The 25,150-nt window shown below is 35.8% G+C and overlaps 1 protein-coding gene across 7 annotated transcripts in view; it reads right to left on the reverse strand.

Moving 5' to 3' along the window:
* Window positions 1-25,150, reverse strand: part of LOC134538759 (mitochondrial amidoxime-reducing component 1-like) — a 176,373-nt gene that overhangs the window by 127,505 nt on the left and 23,718 nt on the right. For 2 of the 7 annotated variants that reach the window (XM_063380245.1, XM_063380239.1), the window contains one exon: window positions 16,010-16,101. The exons of 3 other annotated variants lie outside the window; for them this stretch is intronic. In XM_063380245.1, coding sequence (XP_063236315.1) covers window positions 16,010-16,097 — 88 coding nt within the window. In that variant the 5' untranslated portion in view covers window positions 16,098-16,101. Of the gene's footprint in view, window positions 1-15,382; window positions 15,652-16,009; window positions 16,102-25,150 lie in introns of those variants that run through there. 2 more of the 7 variants (XM_063380241.1, XM_063380238.1) reach the window with 2 other exon arrangements.

The raw sequence follows: 25,150 nt of genomic DNA on the forward strand, positions 1-25,150 counted from the left end.
GGAAAAAATTCCCGTTCCGAGGGAAAATTTCCCGTTTTATTCCTCAAAAATCCCAGCGGCTAGAAATGTCTCAAGCCTCAGTTAAGCCTCTATCAGGATGTGACCTTGACCTTTGACCTTTACCCCGACGGCCATCTTGGATCCACCATCTTGGATGACGTCATTTCGTTTTCTCGAACATTCCGGCATTGTGTTATCCGCCATTTTGAATTATGACGTCATCGTTGCAATTTCCGTTACGGCCGCCATCTTTAAATTTATTATCCGATTTTAATGAAAAAATATTTAAAATTAAAAAAAATTAAATAATAAAATTTTTAATAAAATATTTAAAAAACAAACATTTACGACACGGAGCTCGGAGTCCTCGGTTCAAACACGAGTGCCAAAAAAAATAAAAATGGCGACCAATCCTTCCCCCGCGGTGGCTGCAGGCATACTGACTCCCACCACTTATGTCATAGCATATATATCGCCAGTTAGCATGACGTCATGTCCGCCATCTTGTCCTCGTCTGCTGGAAGCCATCATCAGTGTATCGTCGGCGAGAGTGCGCTGACGCCATGTTAGTTTAATTCTTATCCGCTAGAGTGCAGTAATCATTTATTATTGCTGTGACACCCGACATCTTGTCATTTGGCCGCCATCTTGAAAATCCGTAATTATTTAGCTAGAAATTCGGGAAAAAATCCAAAATTCATTAAATAAATTTATAATCTATATACTGATTGATTAGGTCGACTAAGGAACTTGGTACGATCTAGGACGATGCAAAAAAATATAACATCAATTTAACATAATAGTAACAGGTTCGAGGAATTAAACACCACAAGTTCTTTTACAAACATAATATTTATTACATAATTTCTATTCTACTACAGGATCATTTGCGAAAGCCAGCAATCTTATAATCATTTAGTTCCGCAGCGGTGTGAAATGACTAATTCTTAGCTCCAATCGGTTTATACTAGACAGAGTCCAGCCAGAACCTTTACAGACATAGTCCACCTCTTCTTGACAGAGTTTCTGGATACCGTTTTTAACAGTTTGCTTCACATCGTTAGAACTGTAAATTACTGCAGCCGATGTCTTGAATGCACACTTCTTCACTTTGTCATCGAACGGATATGGCTTTCCATATATACAGTCCAACCACAAGTTATATTTCAAAGGTCCGTTTGTTGCTACATCATCAGTAAGCAGATTGATTATGTCCTCTCTGATATCATCAAGAAAATTACAAATGTCTTTCGACTCACCTAACGTATTTCAATAATAGTAGTCCTTCAATGTTCCACGAAATGCAGACTGCACCAAGTAGAAGCCATTATCGTTCACTTGTAATGCGCCGAACACAGTCTTAGGTTTATTTTCATGTTCAGACGTCATACCAATCGGTTGCTGCACATCGGTTTTCTTGCTTGTACGCTCACGAGCCTTCAACCTAAACCGAGGAGTCGAAATTTCTGCAGGTAGTTCAGCAGTAGGCACACGGACTTCACCTTTACAGTTTTTCGCATGTCGCAAATTATCAATTCGAGTAAACCATTCATGACACTCATCACATCGAAACTTCATGCGAGATGGATTCTTCGTGCATTTGCTCCGCTCATGTCTTCGTGCATCATGAGCAAATGCGAACGACGTATCACAGTAGCTGCAAGGATACCGTGGTGATGAAGACGAACCTTTCAGACCCGATCCAGATACTGACGTTGCTGCAGTTGCACCATCTCCAGGCATACTCTTATGAACATCAATGCATCGTTGTTGCGCCGAAACCTTTACTTTCTGCCGAACAGCAGGACCTTTGCATGCCTTCATGTGCGTTTTCATATTATCTTTTCTGGCAAACTGCTTATGACATTTCTCACAAACAAACATTTTACGATATAGGTTCTTGGCACATTCTCTATTCTCATGTCGTCGAGCATTGCTGCTGTTTGAGAATCTTGTCGCAGTAACAGCACCGATGTTCGCTAGTTGTCAAATCAGCATCCATTGAAGTCTCCATCGAGGTCGTATCGTCGATCGTCGTGGTTTCCTGCACATCCAGCTCAGTAGTCATTAAGCTATCTTCTGCTGGTGGTATCACATCTGTTGAAATCTCCTCCAATGTTGACGTCGTCGTCGTTGCCAACGAGATCTGCTCCACCATTGTCGTCGCTGACGTCAAGGTTCCCGTAGACGATGGTACAACGTCCATCGAGTTCGGCGTTAAAGTCGGTAAAGATGCCATCGAGTTCTCAAGAACAGGTGATTACGCGACTTATGCACCAGATGAAATAATCTAGATGATCCTTACACCGTCGTCGACAGTAACAAACTGAGCGACCTGCTGTCTAGGACTCGCTTATATACATGCACCGGATGGAATAATACGCTAGTCAAATCAAGAATCATTTTAAAAAATACTAGAGTCAAAACAACATTAAAAATAGAAGGACCATCAATGAAAAGGCAGCACATTTGGAAGCACCGACAAAGAAAAGGCAGCACCGCCAACGAAAAGGAAGCACATTTGGAAGCACCGACAAAGAAAAGGCAGCACCGCCAACGAAAAGGAAGCACATTTGGAAGCACCGACAACGAAAAGGCAGCACCGCCAAAGAAAAGACAGCACATTTGGAAGCACCGACAACAAAAAGGAAGCACCATCAACGAAAAGGCCGCACCGCCAACGGAAAGGAAGCACATTTGGAAGCACCGACAAAGAATAGGCAGCACCGCCAACGAAAAGGAAGCACATTTGGAAGCACTGACAAAGAAAAGGCAGCTACGACAACGAAAAGGCAGCACATTTGGAAGCACCGACAAAGAAAAGGTAGCACCGCCAACGAAAAGGAAGCACATTTGGAAGCACCGACAAAGAAAAGGCAGCACCGCCAACGAAAAGGAAGCACATTTGGAAGCACCGACAACGAAAAGGCAGCACCGCCAAAGAAAAGACAGCACATTTGGAAGCACCGACAACGATAAGGAAGCACCATCAACGAAAAGGCCGCACCGCCAACGAAAAGGAAGCACAATTGGAAGCACCGACAAAGAAAAGGCAGCACCGCCAACGAAAAGGAAGCACATTTGGAAGCACTGACAAAGAAAAGGCAGCACCGCCAACGAAAAGGAAGCACATTTGGAAGCACCGACAACGAAAAGGCAGCACCATCGACGAAAAGGAAGCACATTAATTTGTCATTGACTCCAATATTCATTGGCTCCAATATTCATTGGCTCTAATATTCATTGATACCATTATCCATGGCTTCCAATATCAATTGGCTCGAATTGCTCCAAAAGGTTCCATCAGCCTTTTGGCTCCAACAGTCTTTTGGCTCCGATAGTCATTGGCTCCAATAGTCGTTGGCTACAATATTCATTGGCTCCAATAATCATTGACTGCAATATTCATTGGTTCCAATATTCATTGGCTCCAATATTCATTGGCTCCAATATTCAATGGCTCCAATATTCATTGACTCAAATATTCATTGGCTCCATCAGTCATTGACAACTACAGTCTTTTGGTCCCAAAAGTCTTTTGGCTCCAAATATATTAGGCTAGAATTCTTCGAGTCTAAGAGACTATGAGACCACATGGCTACGAGTCTAAAATGATCTAGCTGGTTACGAGTTATACATGGCTTGCGAGGCTACAGAGCTACGAAGTTTCTAGTACACAGGTTTACATGACTGCGAGGATACATGACTACAAGTCTGCAAGAGTACTTGACTACGAAGGTACTCGTCTACATGACTCCAGTTACCGCATCTGTCTTCGACGGAATTTTCTCTTTTGCTCCAACTGCTCCATCAGCATTATGTTATAAGATTACAAGGCCTCTTGCTTACGTAGCTTCAAGTCTACGAGCCTCCAATGAATCATGACTACGAGACTACGAGCCATGAGGTTACGAGTCAATGCGATTGCGAGTCTTCTAGGTTATGTGATCGCGAGGCTATAGGACTACGAAGCTTCCAGAACGCATGGTTACAAGACTGCGAGGCTACAATTCTACGAGGTCCCAAGACATCCTGGCTACGCGACTACGAGCCATGAGGTTACGAGACTACGTGACTACGAATCTTCAAGTTTACGAGACTGCGAGGCTACAAAGCTACGAAGCCTCTAGTACACAGGTTTACGTGACTGCGAGGATACAGGACTACCAGTCTGCATGAGTACTTGACTACGAAGCTACTCGTCTACAAGGCTACAAATACAGCATCTGTTTTCGTCAGAATTTTCTCTTTTGCTCCAACTGCACCACCAGCATTATGTTATAAGATTACAAGGCCGCTTGCTTACGTAGCTTCAAGTCTACGAGGATACTTGGATACGTAGCTTAAATTCTACGAGGTCCTAAGACTTCATGACTACGCGACTTCAAGCTATGAGGTTACGAGATTACGTGACTACGAATCTTCATGTTTACGAGACTGTGAGGCTACAGAGCTACGAAGCCTCTAGAAAACGAGTTTACGTGACTGCATGGATACAGGAATACAAGTCTGCATGAGTTCTTGACTACGAAGCTACTCGTCTACAAGGCTCCAATTGACACATCTGTCTTCGATGGAATTTTCTCTTTTGCTACATATACACCATCAGCATTATGTTATAAGATTACAAAGCCACTTGCTTACATAGCTTCAAGTCTACGAGGCTCCAATACATCATGACTGCGAGACTACGAGCCATGAGGTTACGAGACTATGCGATTGCAAGTCTTCAAGGTTACGTTGTCGCGAGGCTTTAGGACTACGAAGCTTCCAGAACGCATAGTTACGAGAATGCATGACTAATAAGCCGCATGGCTACGAAACTTTATGTCTCTAACTGACTACAATAGCACTATTCAGTGGTGAGAGTTAATTTATTTCATGCAAAGGTACTTGCTGCAAGCAGTTCCGCTTTTCAACATCAGATGACGTCACGTTTTGCTTGCAGGTAAAATAATATTTATTTATTTTATGGGGGATGCGGGTTGTTCACTATCGATCGCATAAGAAGAATGGCATCGATAGTCTTCAAGGAGAAGGAAGTTCGTCCTTCCTGCTAGTGCTTCTCAGATTTCTCACGGTCCGCCATCTTGAATTGCGACGTCACGGCTGTCATCTTGGATGGGTGTGACTTTGACCTTTGACCGAAACCGCAGGAATGATCGCAAGCACACGGATTAACCATCAAAATATTGATAAGAATAATCAGGAGCACACGGAGAAAAACGACACATGTTATCTTTGATATCATAAAATTACAGAAAAAAAATATTTAAAAATAAAAATAAATTAATAAAAAAATTTAAAATAAAAACAAAAAATACATAAACAGATTCTGCTAGCTTGTAAACTTATCATTGTTGAGCAAAGATAGAGTTCTAGTACATATGTAGCAAAAGAGAAAATTCCATCGAAGACAGATGTGTCAATTGGAGCCTTGTAGACGAGTAGCTTCGTAGTCAAGAACTCATGCAGACTTGTATTCCTGTATCCATGCAGTCACGTAAACTCGTTTTCTAGAGGCTTCGTAGCTCTGTAGCCTCGCAGTCTCGTAAACATGAAGATTCGTAGTCACGTAATCTCGTAACCTCATGGCTCGAAGTCGCGTAGTCATGAAGCCTTAGGACCTCGTAGAATTGAAGCTACGTATCCAAGTATCCTCGTAGACTTGAAGCTACGTAAGCAAGCGGCCTTGTAATCTTATAACATAATGCTGGTGGTGCAGTTGGAGCAAAAGAGAAAATTCTGACGAAAACAGATGCTGTAATTATAGCCTTGTAGACGAGTAGCTTCGTAGTCAAGTACTTATGCAGACTGGTAGTCCTGTATCCTCGCAGTCACGTAAACCTGTGTACTAGAGGCTTCGTAGCTCTGTAGCCTCGCAGTCTCGTAAACTTGAAGATTCGTAGTCACGTAGACTCGTAACCTCATGGCTCGTAGTCGCGTAGCCAGGATGTCTTGGGACCTCGTAGAATTGTAGCCTCGCAGTCTCGTAACCATGCGTTCTGGAAGCTTCGTAGTCCTATAGCCTCGCGATCACGTAACCTAGAAGACTCGCAATCGCATTGACTCGTAACCTCATGGCTCGTAGTCTCGTAGTCATGATGCATTGGAGGCTCGTAGACTTGAAGCTACGTAAGCAAGAGGCCTTGTAATCTTATAACATAATGCTGATGGAGCAGTTGGAGCAAAAGAGAAAATTCCGTCGAAGACAGATGCGGTAACTGGAGTCATGTAGACGAGTACCTTCGTAGTCAAGTACTCTTGCAGACTTGTAGTCCTGTATCCTCGCAGTCATGTAAACCTGTGTACTAGAAACTTCGTAGCTCTGTAGCCTCGCAAGCCATGTATAACTCGTAACCAGCTAGATCATTTTAGACTCGTAGCCATGTGGTCTCATAGTCTCTTAGACTCGAAGAATTCTAGCCTAATATATTTGGAGCCAAAAGACTTTTGGGACCAAAAGACTGTAGTTGTCAATGACTGATGGAGCCAATGAATATTGGAGTCAATGAATATTGGAGCCATTGAATATTGGAGCCAATGAATATTGGAGCCAATGAATATTGGAACCAATGAATATTGCAGTCAATGATTATTGGAGCCAATGAATATTGTAGCCAATGACTATTGGAGCCAATGACTATCGGAGCCAAAAGACTGTTGGAGCCAAAAGGCTGATGGAACCTTTTGGAACAATTCGAGCCAATTGATATTGGAAGCCATGGATATTGGAGTCAATGAATATTAAAGCCAATGAATATTGGAGTCAATGACAAATTAATGTGCTTCCTTTTCGTCAATGGTGCTGCCTTTTCGTTGTCGGTGCTTCCAAATGTGCTTCCTTTTCGTTGGCGGTGCTGCCTTTTTATTGTCGGTGCTTCCAAATGTGCTTCCTTTTCGTTGGCGGTGCTGCCTTTTCTTTGTCGGTGCTTCCAATTGTGCTTCCTTTTCGTTGGCGGTGCGGCCTTTTCGTTGATGGTGCTTCCTTTTAGTTGTCGGTGCTTCCAAATGTGCTGTCTTTTCTTTGGCGGTGCTGCCTTTGCGTTGTCGGTGCTTCCAAATGTGCTTCCTTTTCGTTGGCGGTGCTGCCTTTTCTTTGTCGGTGCTTCCAAATGTGCTTCCTTTTCGTTGGCGGTGCTGCCTTTTCTTTGTCGGTGCTTCCAAATGTGCTGCCTTTTCGTTGTCGGTGCTGCCTTTTCTTTGTCCGTGCTTCCAAATGTGCTTCCTTTTCGTTGGCGGTGCGGCCTTTTCGTTGATGGTGCTTCCTTTTCGTTGTCGGTGCTTCCAAATGTGCTGTCTTTTCTTTGGCGGTGCTGCCTTTTCGTTGTCGGTGCTTCCAAATGTGCTTCCTTTTCGTTGGCGGTGCTGCCTTTTCTTTGTCGGTGCTTCCAAATGTGCTTCCTTTTCGTTGGCGGTGCTGCCTTTTCTTTGTCGGTGCTTCCAAATGTGCTGCCTTTTCATTGATGGTCCTTCTATTTTTAATGTTGTTTTGACTCTAGTATTTTTTAAAATGATTCTTGATTTGACTAGCGTATTATTCCATCCGGTGCATGTATATAAGCGATTCCTAGACAGCAGGTCGCTCAGTTTGTTACTGTCGACGACGGTGTAAGGATCATCTAGATTATTTCATCTGGTGCATAAGTCGCGTAATTACCTGTTCTTGAGAACTCGATGGCATCTTTACCGACTTTAACGCCGAACTCGATGGACGTTGTACCATCGTCTACGGGAACCTTGACGTCAGCGACGACAATGGTGGAGTAGATCTCGTTGGCAACGACGACGACGTCAATATTGGAGGAGATTTCAACAGATGTGATACCACCAGCAGAAGATAGCTTAATGACTACTGAGCTGGATGTGCAGGAAACCACGACGATCGACGATACGACCTCGATTGAGACTTCAATGGATGCTGATTTGACAACTAGCGAACATCGGTGCTGTTACTGCGACAAGATTTTCTCAAACAGCAGCAATGCTCGACGACATGAGAATAGAGAATGTGCCAAGAACCTATATCGTAAAATGTTTGTTTGTGAGAAATGTCATAAGCAGTTTGCCAGAAAAGATAATATGAAAACGCACATGAAGGCATGCAAAGGTCCTGCTGTTCGGCAGAAAGTAAAGGTTTCGGCGCAACAACGATGCATTGATGTTCATAAGAGTATGCCTGGAGATGGTGCAACTGCAGCAACGTCAGTATCTGGATCGGGTCTGAAAGGTTCGTCTTCATCACCACTGTATCCTTGCAGCTACTGTGATACGTCGTTCGCATTTGCTCATGATGCACGAAGACATGAGCGGAGCAAATGCACGAAGAATCCATCTCGCATGAAGTTTCGATGTGATGAGTGTCATGAATGGTTTACTCGAATTGATAATTTGCGACATGCGAAAAACTGTAAAGGTGAAGTCCGTGTGCCTACTGCTGAAATACCTGCAGAAATTTCGACTCCTCGGTTTAGGTTGAAGGCTCGTGAGCGTACAAGCAAGAAAACCGATGTGCAGCAACCGATTGGTATGACGTATGAACATGAAAATAAACCTAAGACTGTGTTCGGCGCATTACAAGTGAACGATAATGGCTTCTACTTGGTGCAGTCTGCATTTCGTGGAACATTGAAGGACTACTATTATTGAAATACGTTAGGTGAGTCGAAAGACATTTGTAATTTTCTTGATGATATCAGAGAGGACATAATCAATCTGCTTACTGATGATGTAGCAACAAACGGACCTTTGAAATATAACTTGTGGTTGGACTGTATATATGGAAAGCCATATCCGTTCGATGACAAAGTGAAGAAGTGTGCATTCAAGACATCGGCTGCAGTAATTTACAGTTCTAACGATGTGAAGCAAACTGTTAAAAACGGTATCCAGAAACTCTGTCAAGAAGAGATGGACTATGTCTGTAAAGGTTCTGGCTGGACTTTGTCTAGTATAAACCGATTGGAGCTAAGAATTAGTCATTTAACACCACTGCGGAACTAAATGATTATAAGATTGCTGGCTTTCGCAAATGATCCTGTAGTAGAATAGAAATTATGTAATAAATATTATGTTTGTAAAAGAACTTGTGGTGTTTAATTCCTCGAACCTGTTACTATTATGTTAAATTGATGTTATATTTTTTTGCATCGTCCTAGATCGTACCAAGGACCTTAGTCGACCTAATCAATCAGTATATAGATTATAAATTTATTTAATGAATTTTGGAATTTTTCCCGAATTTCTAGCTAAATAATTACGGATTTTCAAGATGGCGGCCAAATGACAAGATGTCGGGTGTCACAGCAATAATAAATGATTACTGCACTCTAGCGGATAAGAATAAAACTAACATGGCGTCAGCACACTCTCGCCGACGATACACTGATGATGGCTTCCAGCAGACGAGGACAAGATGGCGGACATGACGTCATACTACCTGACGATATATATGCTTTCAAAAAAAGTGGTGGGAGTCAGTATGCCTGCGGCCACCGCGGGGGAAGGATCGGTCGCCATTTTTATTTTTTTTTGCACTCGTCGGGTTTGAACCGAGGACTCCGAGCTCCGTGTCGTAAATGTTTGTTTTTTAAATATTTTATTAAAAATTTTATTATTTAATTTTTTATAATTTTAAATATTTTTTCATTAAAATCGGATAATAAATTTAAAGATGGCGGCCGTAACGGAAATTGCAACGATGACATCATAATTCAAAATGGCGGATAACACAATGCCGGAATGTTCGAGAAAACGAAATGACGTCATCCAAGATGGTGGATCCAAGATGGCCGTCGGGGTTAAGGTCAAAGGTCAAGGTCACATCCTGATAGAGGCTTAACTGAGGCTTGAGTTAAGGATGCTTAAGCCTCTATCAGGACATTTCTAGCCGCTGGGATTTTTTAAAATAAAACGGGAAATTTTCCTTTGAAACGGGAATTTTTCCCTCGAAAACGGGAAATTTTTTCTTAAAACGGGAAATTTTGAGTCATTTTGAGTCAATTTTGAGGAATTTTGAGGAATTTTTGCCACCGTGACGTCACAAATCCAAGATGGCGGACGCCGACACCACCACCACAGCCTGAAGCCTGATCTAGTTCTGGCTATTATATACTACTACTAGCTGACCCGGCCACGCGTTGCTGTGGCTAAAGTTTTTGTTATATTACATTATAGTAAACAATCTAAGAGGAACAATAAGAGAATGTGTAATATGGTGATCTCCTTATTTGACTTTCTACTACTATAACCCTTTAGTACAATGAAATTATTTACGAACAAAGACGAAAATGTTGATGTTGGTATACAAATTCACTGGATTGAGATTTGAAGGGGAAGTACGTTGAACACAATTAATTAAAATGTTCTTACACTTGATATTAAGCAGAAATCAATAGGTACAAAATAAAAATTTATCAGATTTAATATTTCCATTTAATTTTATAACAAATATAAGTATATTACAGTATAATACAGTAAATAACATGTGACGCTTAAAATCATGAATGAGGTAGGCAAGGCAGACAGTATTAAACTTTTAAAAATTAATATCTATTTTTTTGAATTATAAATACTTTCAATTTCAATTTAATTTAACACCAATCGGTGCACAATGTTTTTGTTTAACCTGTCTTTAGCTAACACAAATAGATTCGACGGTTTCCCAACACGTGAACACGCAACATATAGTTGCCCATGAGAAAAACATGGATTTTCCGAATCTAAACCACAAATGGACATTGTTTGACCTTGAGATTTATTTATACACATGGCGAAAGCTAAACGAATTGGAAACTGTAGCCTTTTGAAGGGTATGGTAGAATCTGATGGTATCATCGGAATACGTGGCAGCAGGACCACTTTTCCTTTAAACTTCCCAGCCAAAATGGTTGCTTCAAGAATGTTTCCGGTGATCTTTTTGATGACCAAACGCGTACCGTTACATAATTGAGGTGGATTAGAATTACGGAGGAGAATAATAGGGGAACCAATCTTTAATCAAAGATTATGTGGTGGCATTCCAGGGATATCTAATGAATTTAAAAATTCAATCGGAAAATTTACACTTTCATTTTCATCAACAACAGTATCGATTTATTTAAAAGACATCAGATCGCCTGGTAACAACTGTTGTATCTGGAAGTTAATTTCGTCAACATCAACGTTTTTGGCTGCCAAAATCGCCCGTTGACTAAGCCATTCATGATTCAAATAATTATTCTGTATATCCGGGAAAATACTCTGAATCAATTCATTTTTATCCTGAACAACAGTGCAAAAATTGTCTGGTAGTTTAATGCATTGCGTATTTGGTTGCAGTTCTATTTTACCGTTCCCAATATCTAGTAGTTGTTCGGAAAATATTTGTGCTGATGGATCATTTTGCAATTGTACTCGCATATTTATGGTCAATCGAAGTGTTTCAACACTTCGCCATAAGAATGATTGTTTCAATCATGCATTAATCTCATCCGCGAAAGTAGAGCGAGGTATAACCGGTAAGGTCTGCCGGAAGTCACCAGACAAAAGTAAGATAGCACCACCGAAAAGTTTATTATTGCTGTTTAAATCTTGCATAGTTCTGTTTAATGCTTCAAGTGAATATGTGTGTGCCATTGTGCACTCATCCCAAATTATTATAGAACTCTTCCGCAACACTGCAGCTATTCCACTATTCTTTTTGATGTTACACATTGCATCTGGTTTATTATGAACGTCCAATGGCAGCTTGAATGTTGAATGTGCTGTTCGCCCACCATCCAGTAAAGTAGCCGCAATGCCTGACGATGCTACTGCTAATGCGATTTTTTGTTGCGACCGTATTTTGGCAAGAATCAACGATATTAAAAATGTCTTACCGGTTCCACCGGGTGCATCAAAGAAAAAAAAACCGCCTTGTTCAGCAGCAACAGCCAGCATAATCCGATCATAAATAATTTTTTGTTCTGCTGTCAGTAATGGTTCACTGTTCATGATAATTGTTGCTAAACTTCCATGGTCATATTGATTTTCTCGTTGTAAATCGGTATTGACTAAGTCGGTGGCTGGACGATTAGGTGATGGCATACCATAACGATTAAGTGGTAAATTTGAAATAAGAACACATAAATCCTCGATCAAGACCAATGCTTCATTGTACATCTCTGGTGTATAATCTATGTTTTGGCATTGATTTGTTTGTCTAATTCGGTGCAAGATGTCTTCTGTCATACAATTTTTATATTTTTCCCACAAAGTTTGTGCTTGCGAGGGATAAAATGTCGTCAAAATAATTGCAAACAACTGACAAATGTTATTCGGTGTTGATGTCAACGCAGCATCAGCAAGCGTTAAGTCCCAATGGTTATCGTCTTCTAGCAATTGCAGTTCACGACATGCATCCTGGTATGTATTGAATACTCGACCATTAACTGTTCGTAAAAATTCAAAAGACGTTGGTCCGGGAACATTCACCAATAACAAACGTAAATAGAAGCACTCACGTTGCTTTGGATGTACCGTGTAAAGACTCCCCAATGTCTTAGCTTTGAATATGCCTGTAATGGAAGGATGTGGTTTTCCTTGTTTCCGTGGCTCCCATTTTTTACTGTATTTGTTCCATGTGAAATAACGTGGAACATCACCATACACCAATGTCTTCGCGAATTGGCCAAAAACATCAGGTTTTTGACACAATGTAAAAAATTCAGTTAGAGTCGTTTTCGGAGCTTCGAACGCTCTTTGGAGAACATTTTCTTCAGTGAAGTATACACGTTGACCGTTTTCAAGATGTATTGCCAGATGTTGGACAGCAGGATCTCTTTCGTGGATGGGAAAGCTGAGAATATGCCAAATAGCTTCATTGCTGCTAATGTATCTGCCCATTTGGTATCGTGCTATTTCGTCATTTTTATTTATGTTTTGTACTTAAAATATGGCCAAATCACTGCCTTTGTTTACATATTTACAAATATACTTAATTGATTTAACAGAACTGCAAAGTTCAACATTGATATGAGCTTTGTAAGTTTTTGAAAGTAGTGGTGAGTATGGTACCACCCACTGATTATCAAACTCAACTTGATTTGGAAAGTTCGGCAGTCGCATTGTAAATGTGTGGCCACCATTCTCAGTACTTCTGCGGCGATACATTGGATAACCATCAATATCCGTGATCGTGTCATTCGTATGCGGCTTTGGGAAGTTTTTTTTACATTTTCCGTTTTCCATGCACGGTGACGTCATGTTGAAAGCACCGCATGGCCCATGGATCATGTGTTTGGTGACAATATCAAATAATTCTTGATCAATTAATTGGTCTGGAATTTCGGCTGAAATTATTTGATCGATTTCTTCAGGACGGATTCTATCTTTAAGCCAAACCAAAATGTGGGCATGAGGCAAACCTCGCTTTTGCCACTCTATCGTAAACAGCCAACAACGTGTGATACCAAAAATTGAATATTTAACAATAAAATCAATTAAGGATTTCAATTTTTGTTTAAACACAGGTGCAGTTAAATCATGACGATGAATGGCTTGTTGTCCTGGCAATAGTAAAGTTTGTATCTCTTCCCAATTCGGATTACATGTGAATGTAATAAATAAATCCGGTCGGCCGTAATGACGTACGTAAGTCATCGCATCTTGTATGTATTCCTGCATGTTCCATGGACTGCCGATGTAGCTTGAAGGTAAAATGAAAGCATTACCGATGTCATTGGGATTTAAATTTCCATCGATGTTTCCAGCAACAGCATCTCGTAAGTGAATATATTCTTCCGATCGTAGTTTTGCCTGGTTGAATCGAAGGAATCGCAAGCGTTCGCTTTCGACCTTAGCATACATATCAACAATGTATTGATGGAACAGCTGACGATATCGAAGGATATAATTGTCTTGATGTTGTCTAACCATTATTCGGTGTGCGTAGTAGTTCATTGAGCTAACTTTATTATTTCTGTAATCACCTAAAAAAATAAAAAATAAAATGCAATACGAAATTAAAATCTATACATACAGTAAGAAAGTAAATAGATAATTGTTAAACTTACCGGTATTTGGATCATACTGTTTGATATTAAGGTGATATTCATCTTGTCCTTGCCAAAATATCAATGTATATTGTAGTGCGTCATATGAACGGTGTAGATCCGAAATCGTACTGACAGTGTTGTCTCGCCGTGTAATTTTTATAGATCTTTTGTCAACTGGATCACCAACCATGATAACAGCAACCTCATCAACAGTTGGAGCGTTGAATCTACCAGCATGTTCACCTAATGGTACTTTGTCGGCTTTTATGACGATTTGATAATTGTCATTTTGCAGTCGTGGCGAAACTCTTTTGATCAATTGAATTAGTTGATTGTGATCTTCTAAAAAATTTTCCAATAATATCACAATTGCTCTTTCCTCTGCTTGTTCAATAAAATTATACAGGCACCGAGTCGTCACGCGCTCTTCACAATCGCCCATAAAATAAATTTAAAGAAATTTCGGATTGTTATCAGGCATTGGCATCAGTGATCCGATTTTATGGTACACCTGGCCTTGAATTTTGAATGTAGTTTCAAAATTACGTCCATCGGATGCACGATCGCAAATTTTAGTTGCCCCAAATGACGTCATTTGGAAGCAAGAATTAAATTTGCGTATCTTACGCAAAAATAATTTGGAATCATCTGAATTGCCAGTAAGAAGGGATAATAAAGGCTCCGGCGGAGCGGGTAGAGGTGACAGCACAACTTTTCCTGATGCGCAGCACATGCCGGCTGCTTCATTCCGAAATTTCAATACCTGACAATATTGACATACTTTATCCATTCCACCGATAGAAATTTTTGAATGCGCTGAGTAGTTAATATCTGGTGCATATTCAAAGGCAAGCCGAACGAATGATGCACGTGTTAATGAGCGGCTGATCCGTTGCCTTTGTCGATCTAGTACTCGTACTGTAGCTATGTTTCGTTTTCGTGCCGCTCTTGTTCTCGTAATATTCTGTTGCAGACGTTCGTCACGCTGTTCTTGAGATTCTTGTGCACGACTTTCTGCAGTTCTGATTCTTTGAGCTGCATTTCTTGTTTCGATTTGTTCTGGTAATTGCTGAGCTCTTTCAACACGTTTGCGTCGTGACCCTTTGCTGCTCGCGTTGTTGAGGTTAGATTTTTTCGGTGGCATTTGACTGAAAATAATAATTTAAACGTTTAAATATTAGAAAGAGGAACTGAAAAACATGTTATCATAGCACATTGAAATAATAAGTGCAAAATAATTTTCAATGGAGGTAAATAAAAATAATATAAAAATTTTTGTACAATTATTGAAAAAGTGTGGGGAGCTTTGTGCCATTTTCTCATTGATATATTAATTAACTTTTATAAAACTATGTGATATTACTTACATGTATAAATTGAAATTACATATTGTTCCTGTGCTCCTACTGTGGCTATGTCTCGTTCTCCTGCTGCTCTTGTTCTTATGATATTCTCTTGAAGACGTTCGTTACACTGTTCTTGAGATTCTTGTGCATGACCTTCTGCTGTCCTGATTCTTTGAGCTGGATTTCTTGATTCAATTTGTTCTGCCAACTGATGGGCTCTTTTAATACGTTTGCGTCGTGCCTCTCTGGTGCTCGCGTTGTTGAGGTTAGATTTTTTCCATGGCATTTGACTGAAAATAATAAATTAATCGTTTAAATATTTGAAAAAAAAATTGAAAATCATTCTAATTAACTTTTATAATTATGTTATAATAATACTGACATGTACATATTTAAATTATAGAGTTTAAATAATAATTTCAATAAGAATTGAAATACGAATTTAATCGTTTAAATATAAGAAAAAAAATCTGAAAAACTTGTTATCATAGCACATTGAAATAATAAGTGTTAAATATTTTTTAATAGAGGTTAAATAAAAACAATAAAAAAAAATATTTGTACAACTATTGAAAAAGTGTAGGAAATTGTGTATCATTTTTGCATTGACATTTTAATTAAATTTTATAATTATGTGATAATACTTACATACATATAACTGATGGGCTCTTTTAATACGTTTGCGTCGTGCCTCTCTGGTGCTCGCGTTGTTGAGGTTAGATTTTTTCCATGGCATTTGACTGAAAATAATAAATTAATCGTTTAAATATTTGAAAAAAAAAATTGAAAATCATTCTAATTAACTTTTATAATTATGTGATAATACTGACATGTACATATTTAAATTATAGAGTTTAAATAATAATTTCAATAAGAATTGAAATACTAATTTAATCGTTTAAATATAAGAAAAAAAATCTGAAAAACTTGTTATCATAGCACATTGAAATAATAAGTGCTAAATATTTTTTAATAGAGGTTAAATAAAAACAATAAAAAAATATATTTGTACAACTATTGAAAAAGTGTAGGAAATTGTGTATCATTTTTGCATTGACATTTTAATTAAATTTTATAATTATGTGATAATACTTACATACATATATTCAAATTAAATTATAAAGTTTTGATCAATGAAGCACAAATAAGTAAAAAACAGGATTAATTTCACTGTATTATCTTCATTATAATATGAATTCAATTTACACTTCAGTCTAAGTAACATGCTAACACCAAAAATTTAAAAAGTGGAAATAATTGAATTATACGGTATTTCGTTCACTACAAAATAAATTTAATTAATTTTATAGCGTCAACAACACGTGGTAATTATGCTGTTAAAATGTAGCTTATATGACACGTTCGTAGATTTACCATAGCAGCGCCATCTATTGATTACTTACTCAACCCAGTCGAAAGGTATCGACATCTGTTAGAATCATTTGGAGTTAACAGATAATTGTGACTGTCAAATAATAACAGACAAATAAATAGCAATAAATTAAAATTGCGACTATAATTTGAGATTTAAACTATCCTATCTCTCAAGTTGGATCGAACTGCACATGGTGTGCGAATTTTATTATAATCGGTTAAGTGGTTTAGGAGTCCATTGAGGACAAACATTGTGACACGAGATTTATATATATTAAGATTAATAATACAGCCATAAAAATATGGTAAACCTTTGCTTAAGTCTATGATCATAACAATTTCACCATGTTATTAATAACTCGCTTTCTTGTATCTCTGACCGGGTGGAATTTTGTAATTGATTTTACACTAACTTCCTGATTATCTAGATACTTGAAATTTGGACCATAGCTCAGAAACGGATGACAATGCATGAAAATGTGACAAAAGATGAAAAACGAAAAGGAGGGGATTAAGATGACGGAAACGAAAAAGATAACAAAACAGCAGAAATAAAAAAATGTATAACAAAAAGAATAATTACGTTCACTATACGATTTAATTTTTTACCCGATACAGTGTAGCTCTGACTCGCTTTTGTATTGATTTGTTTGTTTATTCGATAAAAAAAAATTTAATCGATTTTTAACTAACTTCTTGATCAGCTATATACTTGAATATAGCTCAAATATAACTGACACATGAACAGATTATATCGATTTATTTTATTCTGTTAAAACAAACTATTCAAGGATTGAATGTATAAATAAATTATGTATTGTTCAATTAATCTTTCTTCTATTAGTTTCATATTATACAGTACATGAATTTAAGTTGGATATTCATTTTGCTTAGATCCAAGCGTATCGAAAAACGTCGTTTGGTATAGTGGGATAAAAAAAAGGGCCATTTATTATTTCTAATTAATTAGTTGTTATTTTAATAAGAAGTAATTTAAATAAATAAAAAATATTTATTTTAAATAACAAAATAGAAATGACAACAATTAAGACCGCTAGCATCATAAATAGAGTAATATATATTTTAAAAAATTTACAAACGGATTTGACATTGATTGTTTTTAATATTTGAATAGAAGTTTTATAAAAATTATTTTCGCTTGCTTCGTTATTTTATTCCTAAAATAACAATTGAATATTTTGATATATTATTGGTAAGTAGCCTAGATATGACATTCTTCTATTTCAGATAAAACTAAAAGAAAAAAAGACTGAAAAAAGTCTGAAATTTATCACATGTCTTGTAATGATGTCATTTAAGTATTTAAAATCTATTCCAAAATTTTATTTATACATCCCTAAAACGCAGAAAATAATAATAAAATTAAAACTATTTTAATGTACCATGTTTTTATAACGGACTAAAAAGTATAAAATGATTTCTCTAATACTTATGAATAAAACCATATACAGATTTCCAACTTTTTCTAAATTATCCTGAAAATTTATACTTGGCAACTTTCGATAGCTATTAAAATACTTTTCGGATTGGAAATGAAAAACATAGCGCACATACAATACATAACTACAAAGATTGTAGAGAGTAGCTATCAATAAAATAACTGAAATATCGGTTCACATTGTTTGCGGTGCAATAAAATTGTTAGTTGAGGTAATAATGCATCAATTATCTGCTGCATGCGCTCCATGTTTTTTGTTTCCAATCTTACAAGTATTTTAATAGCTATGAAAAGTTGTCAAGTATGAATTTTCAGGATAATTGAGAAAAATTTAGAAATCTGTATATGGTTTTATCCTTCATAAGGATTAGAGAAATTATTTTATATTTTTTAGTCCGTTATAAAAACATGCTACATTAATTTTTTAAAATTTATTATTATACGTGCAGTTGCCCTCACAAATACAAGAATATGAAAATAAATTGCTGCAACCAATACTATATATTCACATTAGCTTTGTTCTTAGGGTAATATGATCTCTAAAACAATAAAATCATGTGGATTTTCCGGCATTCCTGCTCTCTTACTAACGGCTATAAGGAGATTTCAGCATATGTTTGAAATCATTTTTAAATAAAGGTCTGTATGCTGGAATGTATTCATTATTGTGGAAATAAGCTATACTAGTAGTGCAAAAATTTAAGCAAGGTGACAATCACATGGGTACTATTTGTAGACCAATTTAAATTTTGGCGATTTTTCTTCAGTTTTAGATAAATTCATTCATAAACATATTTCCCAACTAAGTAACTTCAGAATACCAACATGGCTTCGTATCAGATAAAACAACGATTAAATATTTATTTACATTTGTTAGTTACACTAATAATGTGATATTATTACATGAGCAGGTTGATGCAGTATACATTGACTTAAGAAAAGAATTTGACACGTGTAAGCATTCTTTTAAAGTAAATTATTTAACTAGTTTTGGTAAATTGCCTATTATAATAATTGGGTCCATGTTATTATAAGCGTAACGTTTTTGTGTTGTTTACTGCATTATTTGTTGCGTGACTGCCTGTCAGACAGAATTGTAAACACATAAATTAAATGAATGAAATTAAACAAAAATATTTTAATATATTTACTGTAAATACCATTATTATATAACAATAAATAAAAAAGGAAGACATTTAAATTGGTACGACGGAAAGTCATTCAGGAATTCACAAATCGATATAGTTTATCTTGAAATAGTAGCAAGTATTTTTTAAGAATGTTTATAGATGGCAGCATCATTCACCTTTATGACATATTTATATCATATTGACTAAGAAACGTTCCTACGTATGCGACCTTCGGTTTCAAAATGGCGATGATGCTCGATGATTAAAAATAGCATCGTGTCTTAATGTAACTGAGACATCAACACTAATAATTCTATTCAGTTGGTACTGGGACACTGATTAGTTCATGAATATTGGTGGATTTACGTATGTATTGAAGTGATTGTCACTAAGTAATTTTTCGATAACCTTTAGTAACTTACCCTACTAATTGACTTTCCCTTAAACATTAACTGATTTTTGTGTTGATTTCGCCATAATAATAATGGAAGTTGAGTTAAGATGTTTTACAGATATACTTTTCCCTTTCTATCGCCCTCTCTCTTATATACGTTCATACTTAATATACTGTTAAAGTAATGAAGTCGCTATTACACAAGAAACAATGATGTTAGTCAGACTATACTACTATTTTTAGTTTTCTCCCACTTATCCATCCTGCATGTATGAGAAATGTAAATACCATCTAAGAGGAAGACTGTAAAATAACATTAATTAATTAATTATATGAAAATTACTTGACCAGCCGAGATTAAATTCCCATTAACTCTATAATATAGCCAGCCATCTCAATAACATCTTGTTAACACCTATTTAGTTTTACAATTATACAGTACGCTTAACACGCATTAAACTGGAGAGGAGGTTACTTAACTTAAAAAAATGATGTGAGTTATTTTAAAACAAATCTCAGAAGCAAACACTATCACGGTACAAATAACACCCCAAAAATTTAATATACTACACTTCTACACCCGTCCACTGTTCTGATAAGTCAAAATGAAAAATTTGGAAACAATGTGTTAAAACATTAAAATGGAACAATTGACATATTTTTTTTTAAATAGAAAAAAAAGTATTATTACATATTTTAAAGCCTTTATGAAAGAACACTGAAACCAGGGATAAATTCTTATTATGTGGATCCTTAGCTTCTTCGTCATAGTATAAAAATAGAAATGTTGGTGTCCCCTTTACATTTTACATTATTAATTTATAATGTTCACGTGTGATAAACGTTTTATCTACGTTTCGAGCAAAATCTATTAAAATAAGTACGTTTTGTTTTTAAAAAAATAAATAATATCTGTCTACTTTTTTTTGTTTGTTAAAACAATTATAATATGTGTGCTATTTATAAAAATGCACAGCGTAAAATATAAAAACACGATTTTAGTTTATCATTGTGTCTTTGAGAATTTGTGGTGTAAAGCGTTTCAAATTTTTGTTGACAAGATTGCACTTTAACAACGCCAATGACCAAAACAATTTAAAAGCTTTCTGACCTATTTTTGCATTCACCATATTCAGAGAAACATTGAAATGATGGAAAAAAAATTTCTATTCTGATGAACGTCACGTTGGCAGCAAAGTGATTAGAGATTTAGAAACCAACGTTAACTTTGCGTCAGCTCCCTCCGCCTTCATAAATATATCAGAAACCCTAAAGAGATTTGATTTTTTTTTTTTCGTGTTTGGTTATCGCTCGCACCAACAATATTTATAGTTGTTGTCCACTTTATTCTATTTCAATAAATCTCTTCTCTTTTCCTGCATTTATCTATCATATACTTGTTATCTAAAACAAGTAGTGAGAAATGGCATGCATATTTACGATAGCATGACAGGAGTGCCTATCAGGTGTCTATATACTACTCTTATCTTCTAAGTTGCGGTCTTTCTACCCGAACGACAATGAAGTTATCTTATATATTGTTTCTCTAGCATTCTTTTCGTTCGGTCCGCGAGATCTTCCTTATTCCTTTATCGAATACCAGGATTTACCCCTCATGTTAAAGCTTTTCGTGCCGGTTAATGACGAAAAATAGAACCACTGTCTAAAAATGTACTGCTTCTCTTAAATTGGGGATTTAAAATCATCTATGAAGAGGTCTTTTAATGAATTCATCGATTTTTCGATACATATAGAATCGGATTCGATAAATATCGAATCAGATATCCATTTGAAACATCAGCGTTTACATATTTCTTTTTTACATTGCACTTCCGTCATAATAAAAAGAACTTATGATATGGAAATCTTAGAGGATCCTTCAACTTAACCAAAACATTCCACCAAAAAACCACTTAATCAAAACTTCTGGCACGTCAGATTTTCTTATAAGTAAGAACTTTTGAAATTACTTGTGATAATTTGTATCACAAACATAACCTAAAACATAACCTCTTACATTTACTTCTCATAGCATTAGTTAGTATTGAAGATACGTACAACCAAAAAGTGAACGATGATCACATCATCACTTCCAACATTGTATTTAAAGAGGTTTTGTATACGCGTATATATTATTGGTATGTTTGAATACAATACTTCTGTAAAAAAATGTGTAACAACTGTTTGTACGGATGTGTTCAATTACATGTTTTCTTTTGTACCAGCACTCGTTTATTTTTTCTATTCTTCTTAAAAATGTCATTTCTCCTAAAATTTCAAAGAATGGAATACCACCTAAAACGATTTGGTACGCACTGTGGAATTCTGCACGGGCCGACTAGTGTCATTAAAACTTTTGGTATAATAATGCCAACTTGATAAGTGTGATCAAAAAACTAAACTGGCTAGGAAAAAGGGAACGTCAATTCAAGTTTTAAAAAAACCTTGATATTTTTTTTTTGGTTCTTACTTTCGGTCATTTAAACCGTATATGTTTGTTTGTATGCTTGTAACCGACTCCTTTGGGTGCCATTTTGACCCACTTTAAACGGCCAGATTTAATTCAAACTTTGTAGATTTATCGAGGACCGATGACAATATACTAATTTGATAAGATTTATCCCATTAATCAATTTGCAAAATAAGATTTTTGTCAATTTTAATAATTGGTAAAATGAAGCAAAGACGTATTTGTAAAGAAAACAATTTCGCTCATGTGCGAACTCTTTTCTTTCAGTTTGTCTTAGGCGCGATATAAACAAAGCCTACTAAATATTGTGACATTTAATTAAATGAAAAGTGAGAGTGGGTTATGATTATTGTGAACAATATACTTTCTTAAAGAGAATATTATCAATATTTGTAAAAATATGAAGAAAAAAAACTGAAATAAGGACTTTAAATGTTGTTTCTTTCGTTGAATAGAGAAACACAATTACGTCTTTGTTTCATTTTACCAATTAACCAACAGTGAAACATTATTACAAAAATATTTCACGAAACATGGAAAAATTGAAGTTTGATTTTGCTGTGAAACCAACAGCAGATGGGAAATCAAACACCATATGCATAACCTCAATAGCTACACCTGATGGGCATATTTTTGAAATTCCACTTGAACACTAACCTGCAAATCTACACCAAGCAGTTACAAATACTCCAAACTATGCCAAGGTCAGTAACTCATTAAATAAAATACATCAAACACGAAAAATATGGATAAGTTTGACAGATGATATATCAAAAACATATTTGGATAGAGAGCAAAACTTACAGTTTAAGGATTTTTACCTGGAAGAAATTGAGGAAATAATTTTTAAAATAAGCTTAAAACAATATTGAATGAAAAATACTAGTATTATTGTGAAAAAAGCGTGGGGCGCTTTGTATCATATTTATCGTACATCGAGCGCCCAATGGTAGGGCAGCCAACATGTCATCGGAAGGCTCTGGGTTCGAATCCCAGTCCGGTCTATCCGAATTTTTCTCACATATTGTATACACTCTCATTGAGCAAGTCCTTTCCTCATCCTTTCTCAATCCTTATCCTTCCCAAAATTCCTGTTACGTAAATGTGGAACGCTTCACGTAATAATTAATCCGTAACTCCCATCCTTTCCTGCTTCACAGCATTAATTTCGTACAGTATATAAGACTGGTCGATATCACTTGTTCGTCAATAACCTTATACCATTATGTCTCTCTGTATATATTGATAACGTTAAAAAATTTTAATGGCTTCTAAAATCCAGATTTGACTATCAATACAGCTGTACACATTAATAATTTGTAAAATAATTACAGTTACTTATAGTTATCACGGAATTAATAGTAGATTAGAACAAATATCAGTTAAAAAAATTAAGAAAACACGCTTTTATAAATAAACAAGACTAAAAAGTAAAAAATAAATAAGAGTTTAAAAAAAACTAAAAAAACACGTTTTTATAGAAAATCCAACTAAAATATAGAAAATAAATTTTAATAAATTTAATTTTTAAAATAGTGTAAAATAAACAAAAATTAATTTATTTAAAAAAAGAGCGTGGGGTGCTTTTTAAGATATTATCAAAATGATAATCCTTCTACTCATATATGTCAGTAAAATAACTATAACTATTGACACCATGCACCCCACGATTTTTTTAAATAAAATAATTTTTTTTTATTTTACACTATTTTCAAATTAAATTTATTAAAATTTATTTTCTTTTTTTTTGGTTGGATTTTCTATAAAAGCGTGATTTTTTAGTATTTTTAAACTCTTATTTATTATGTTATGCATAATTTACGGTATTACAATATTTTATACTATTCCAAGTAAACTATATTAATGCGTCAAAAGATGATGACATGTAATCCATGGAGGTAATAAAATGTAGAGTGGGTGAGGCAATATTTGCCATATTAATAGATGAAATTTTTACTATTCAATCTGAAATGTTGAATCAGCTCAATAAATTAAGGATTGTTTGTATGAAGAATTTACAGACTTATTTCAGTCGTTTAAGAAAAAAACTATTAGACAAACTTATAACTAGTGCTTTAATATATGTTTTATTATGTTCCAGGTTAATATTTTAGTGATGCCATAGTTGTATAACTTCAAAAGTACACACGCCCTTTTTTGTATACGAAAAAGTTCAATTTAAACACACACTTTCAATTTTTATTTCAAAACTACCAATGTACAAAATGATTTAATATCGAACATTTGTATAACTCAGGGATTTTCAGGCACAAACATATGTAATGGTAAGAGTGCAAAATATTTGTCAGAGTAAATTCTCAAATACCCAGGAGATGCAAAACAATTGTGTTTTGAAATTATCCTGACAATTAAACATTTAATTTAACTTAGCTTACGAATGTGTTATTCTCATTACACGGTGTCATCAGTACTTTACTTCACTTGGTCACAGATTGTTAGAAGCGTTTACTGTAACAACTTAAGTGATAAAATTAAAATATCGCTCTGTAGTACTCATGGTTCATTAGCTTCTATAAGCTGCAAAACTATTTTGGATGTAGTTCAAATTAACATGTTCATTTTTATTGTAAATTTACATAACGCTGCAGTAAAAATTAATGACAGTTGTGGTAAATGTACTCATGTATGCATACGTTAACATGTATATCACAAAATTAAAATAGACCAACATCTATGAAATATTTCTCAAACCATAGCAGTTGTTCTTTTACACATTTACGTACATACTTACTGAGTATAGCAGCGATGATAAATAGTACCTAAGTAAGTTTCTATGCTCTCTTTTTTATTTGAAGGTGACGAAACAAAAGCTTTTAACCACTATATTGTGCTGTGTATATGAGTCAACATTTAACAATAAGATACTTTGATGATAATGTTAAGGCTATTTAAGACCATTATACGGACCATTTTATCAGACCCATAGAAGCATTAACATGGC

This window comes from Bacillus rossius, chromosome 14, assembly GCF_032445375.1.
Source record: "Bacillus rossius redtenbacheri isolate Brsri chromosome 14, Brsri_v3, whole genome shotgun sequence".
Taxonomy (NCBI): Eukaryota; Metazoa; Arthropoda; class Insecta; order Phasmatodea; family Bacillidae; genus Bacillus; species Bacillus rossius.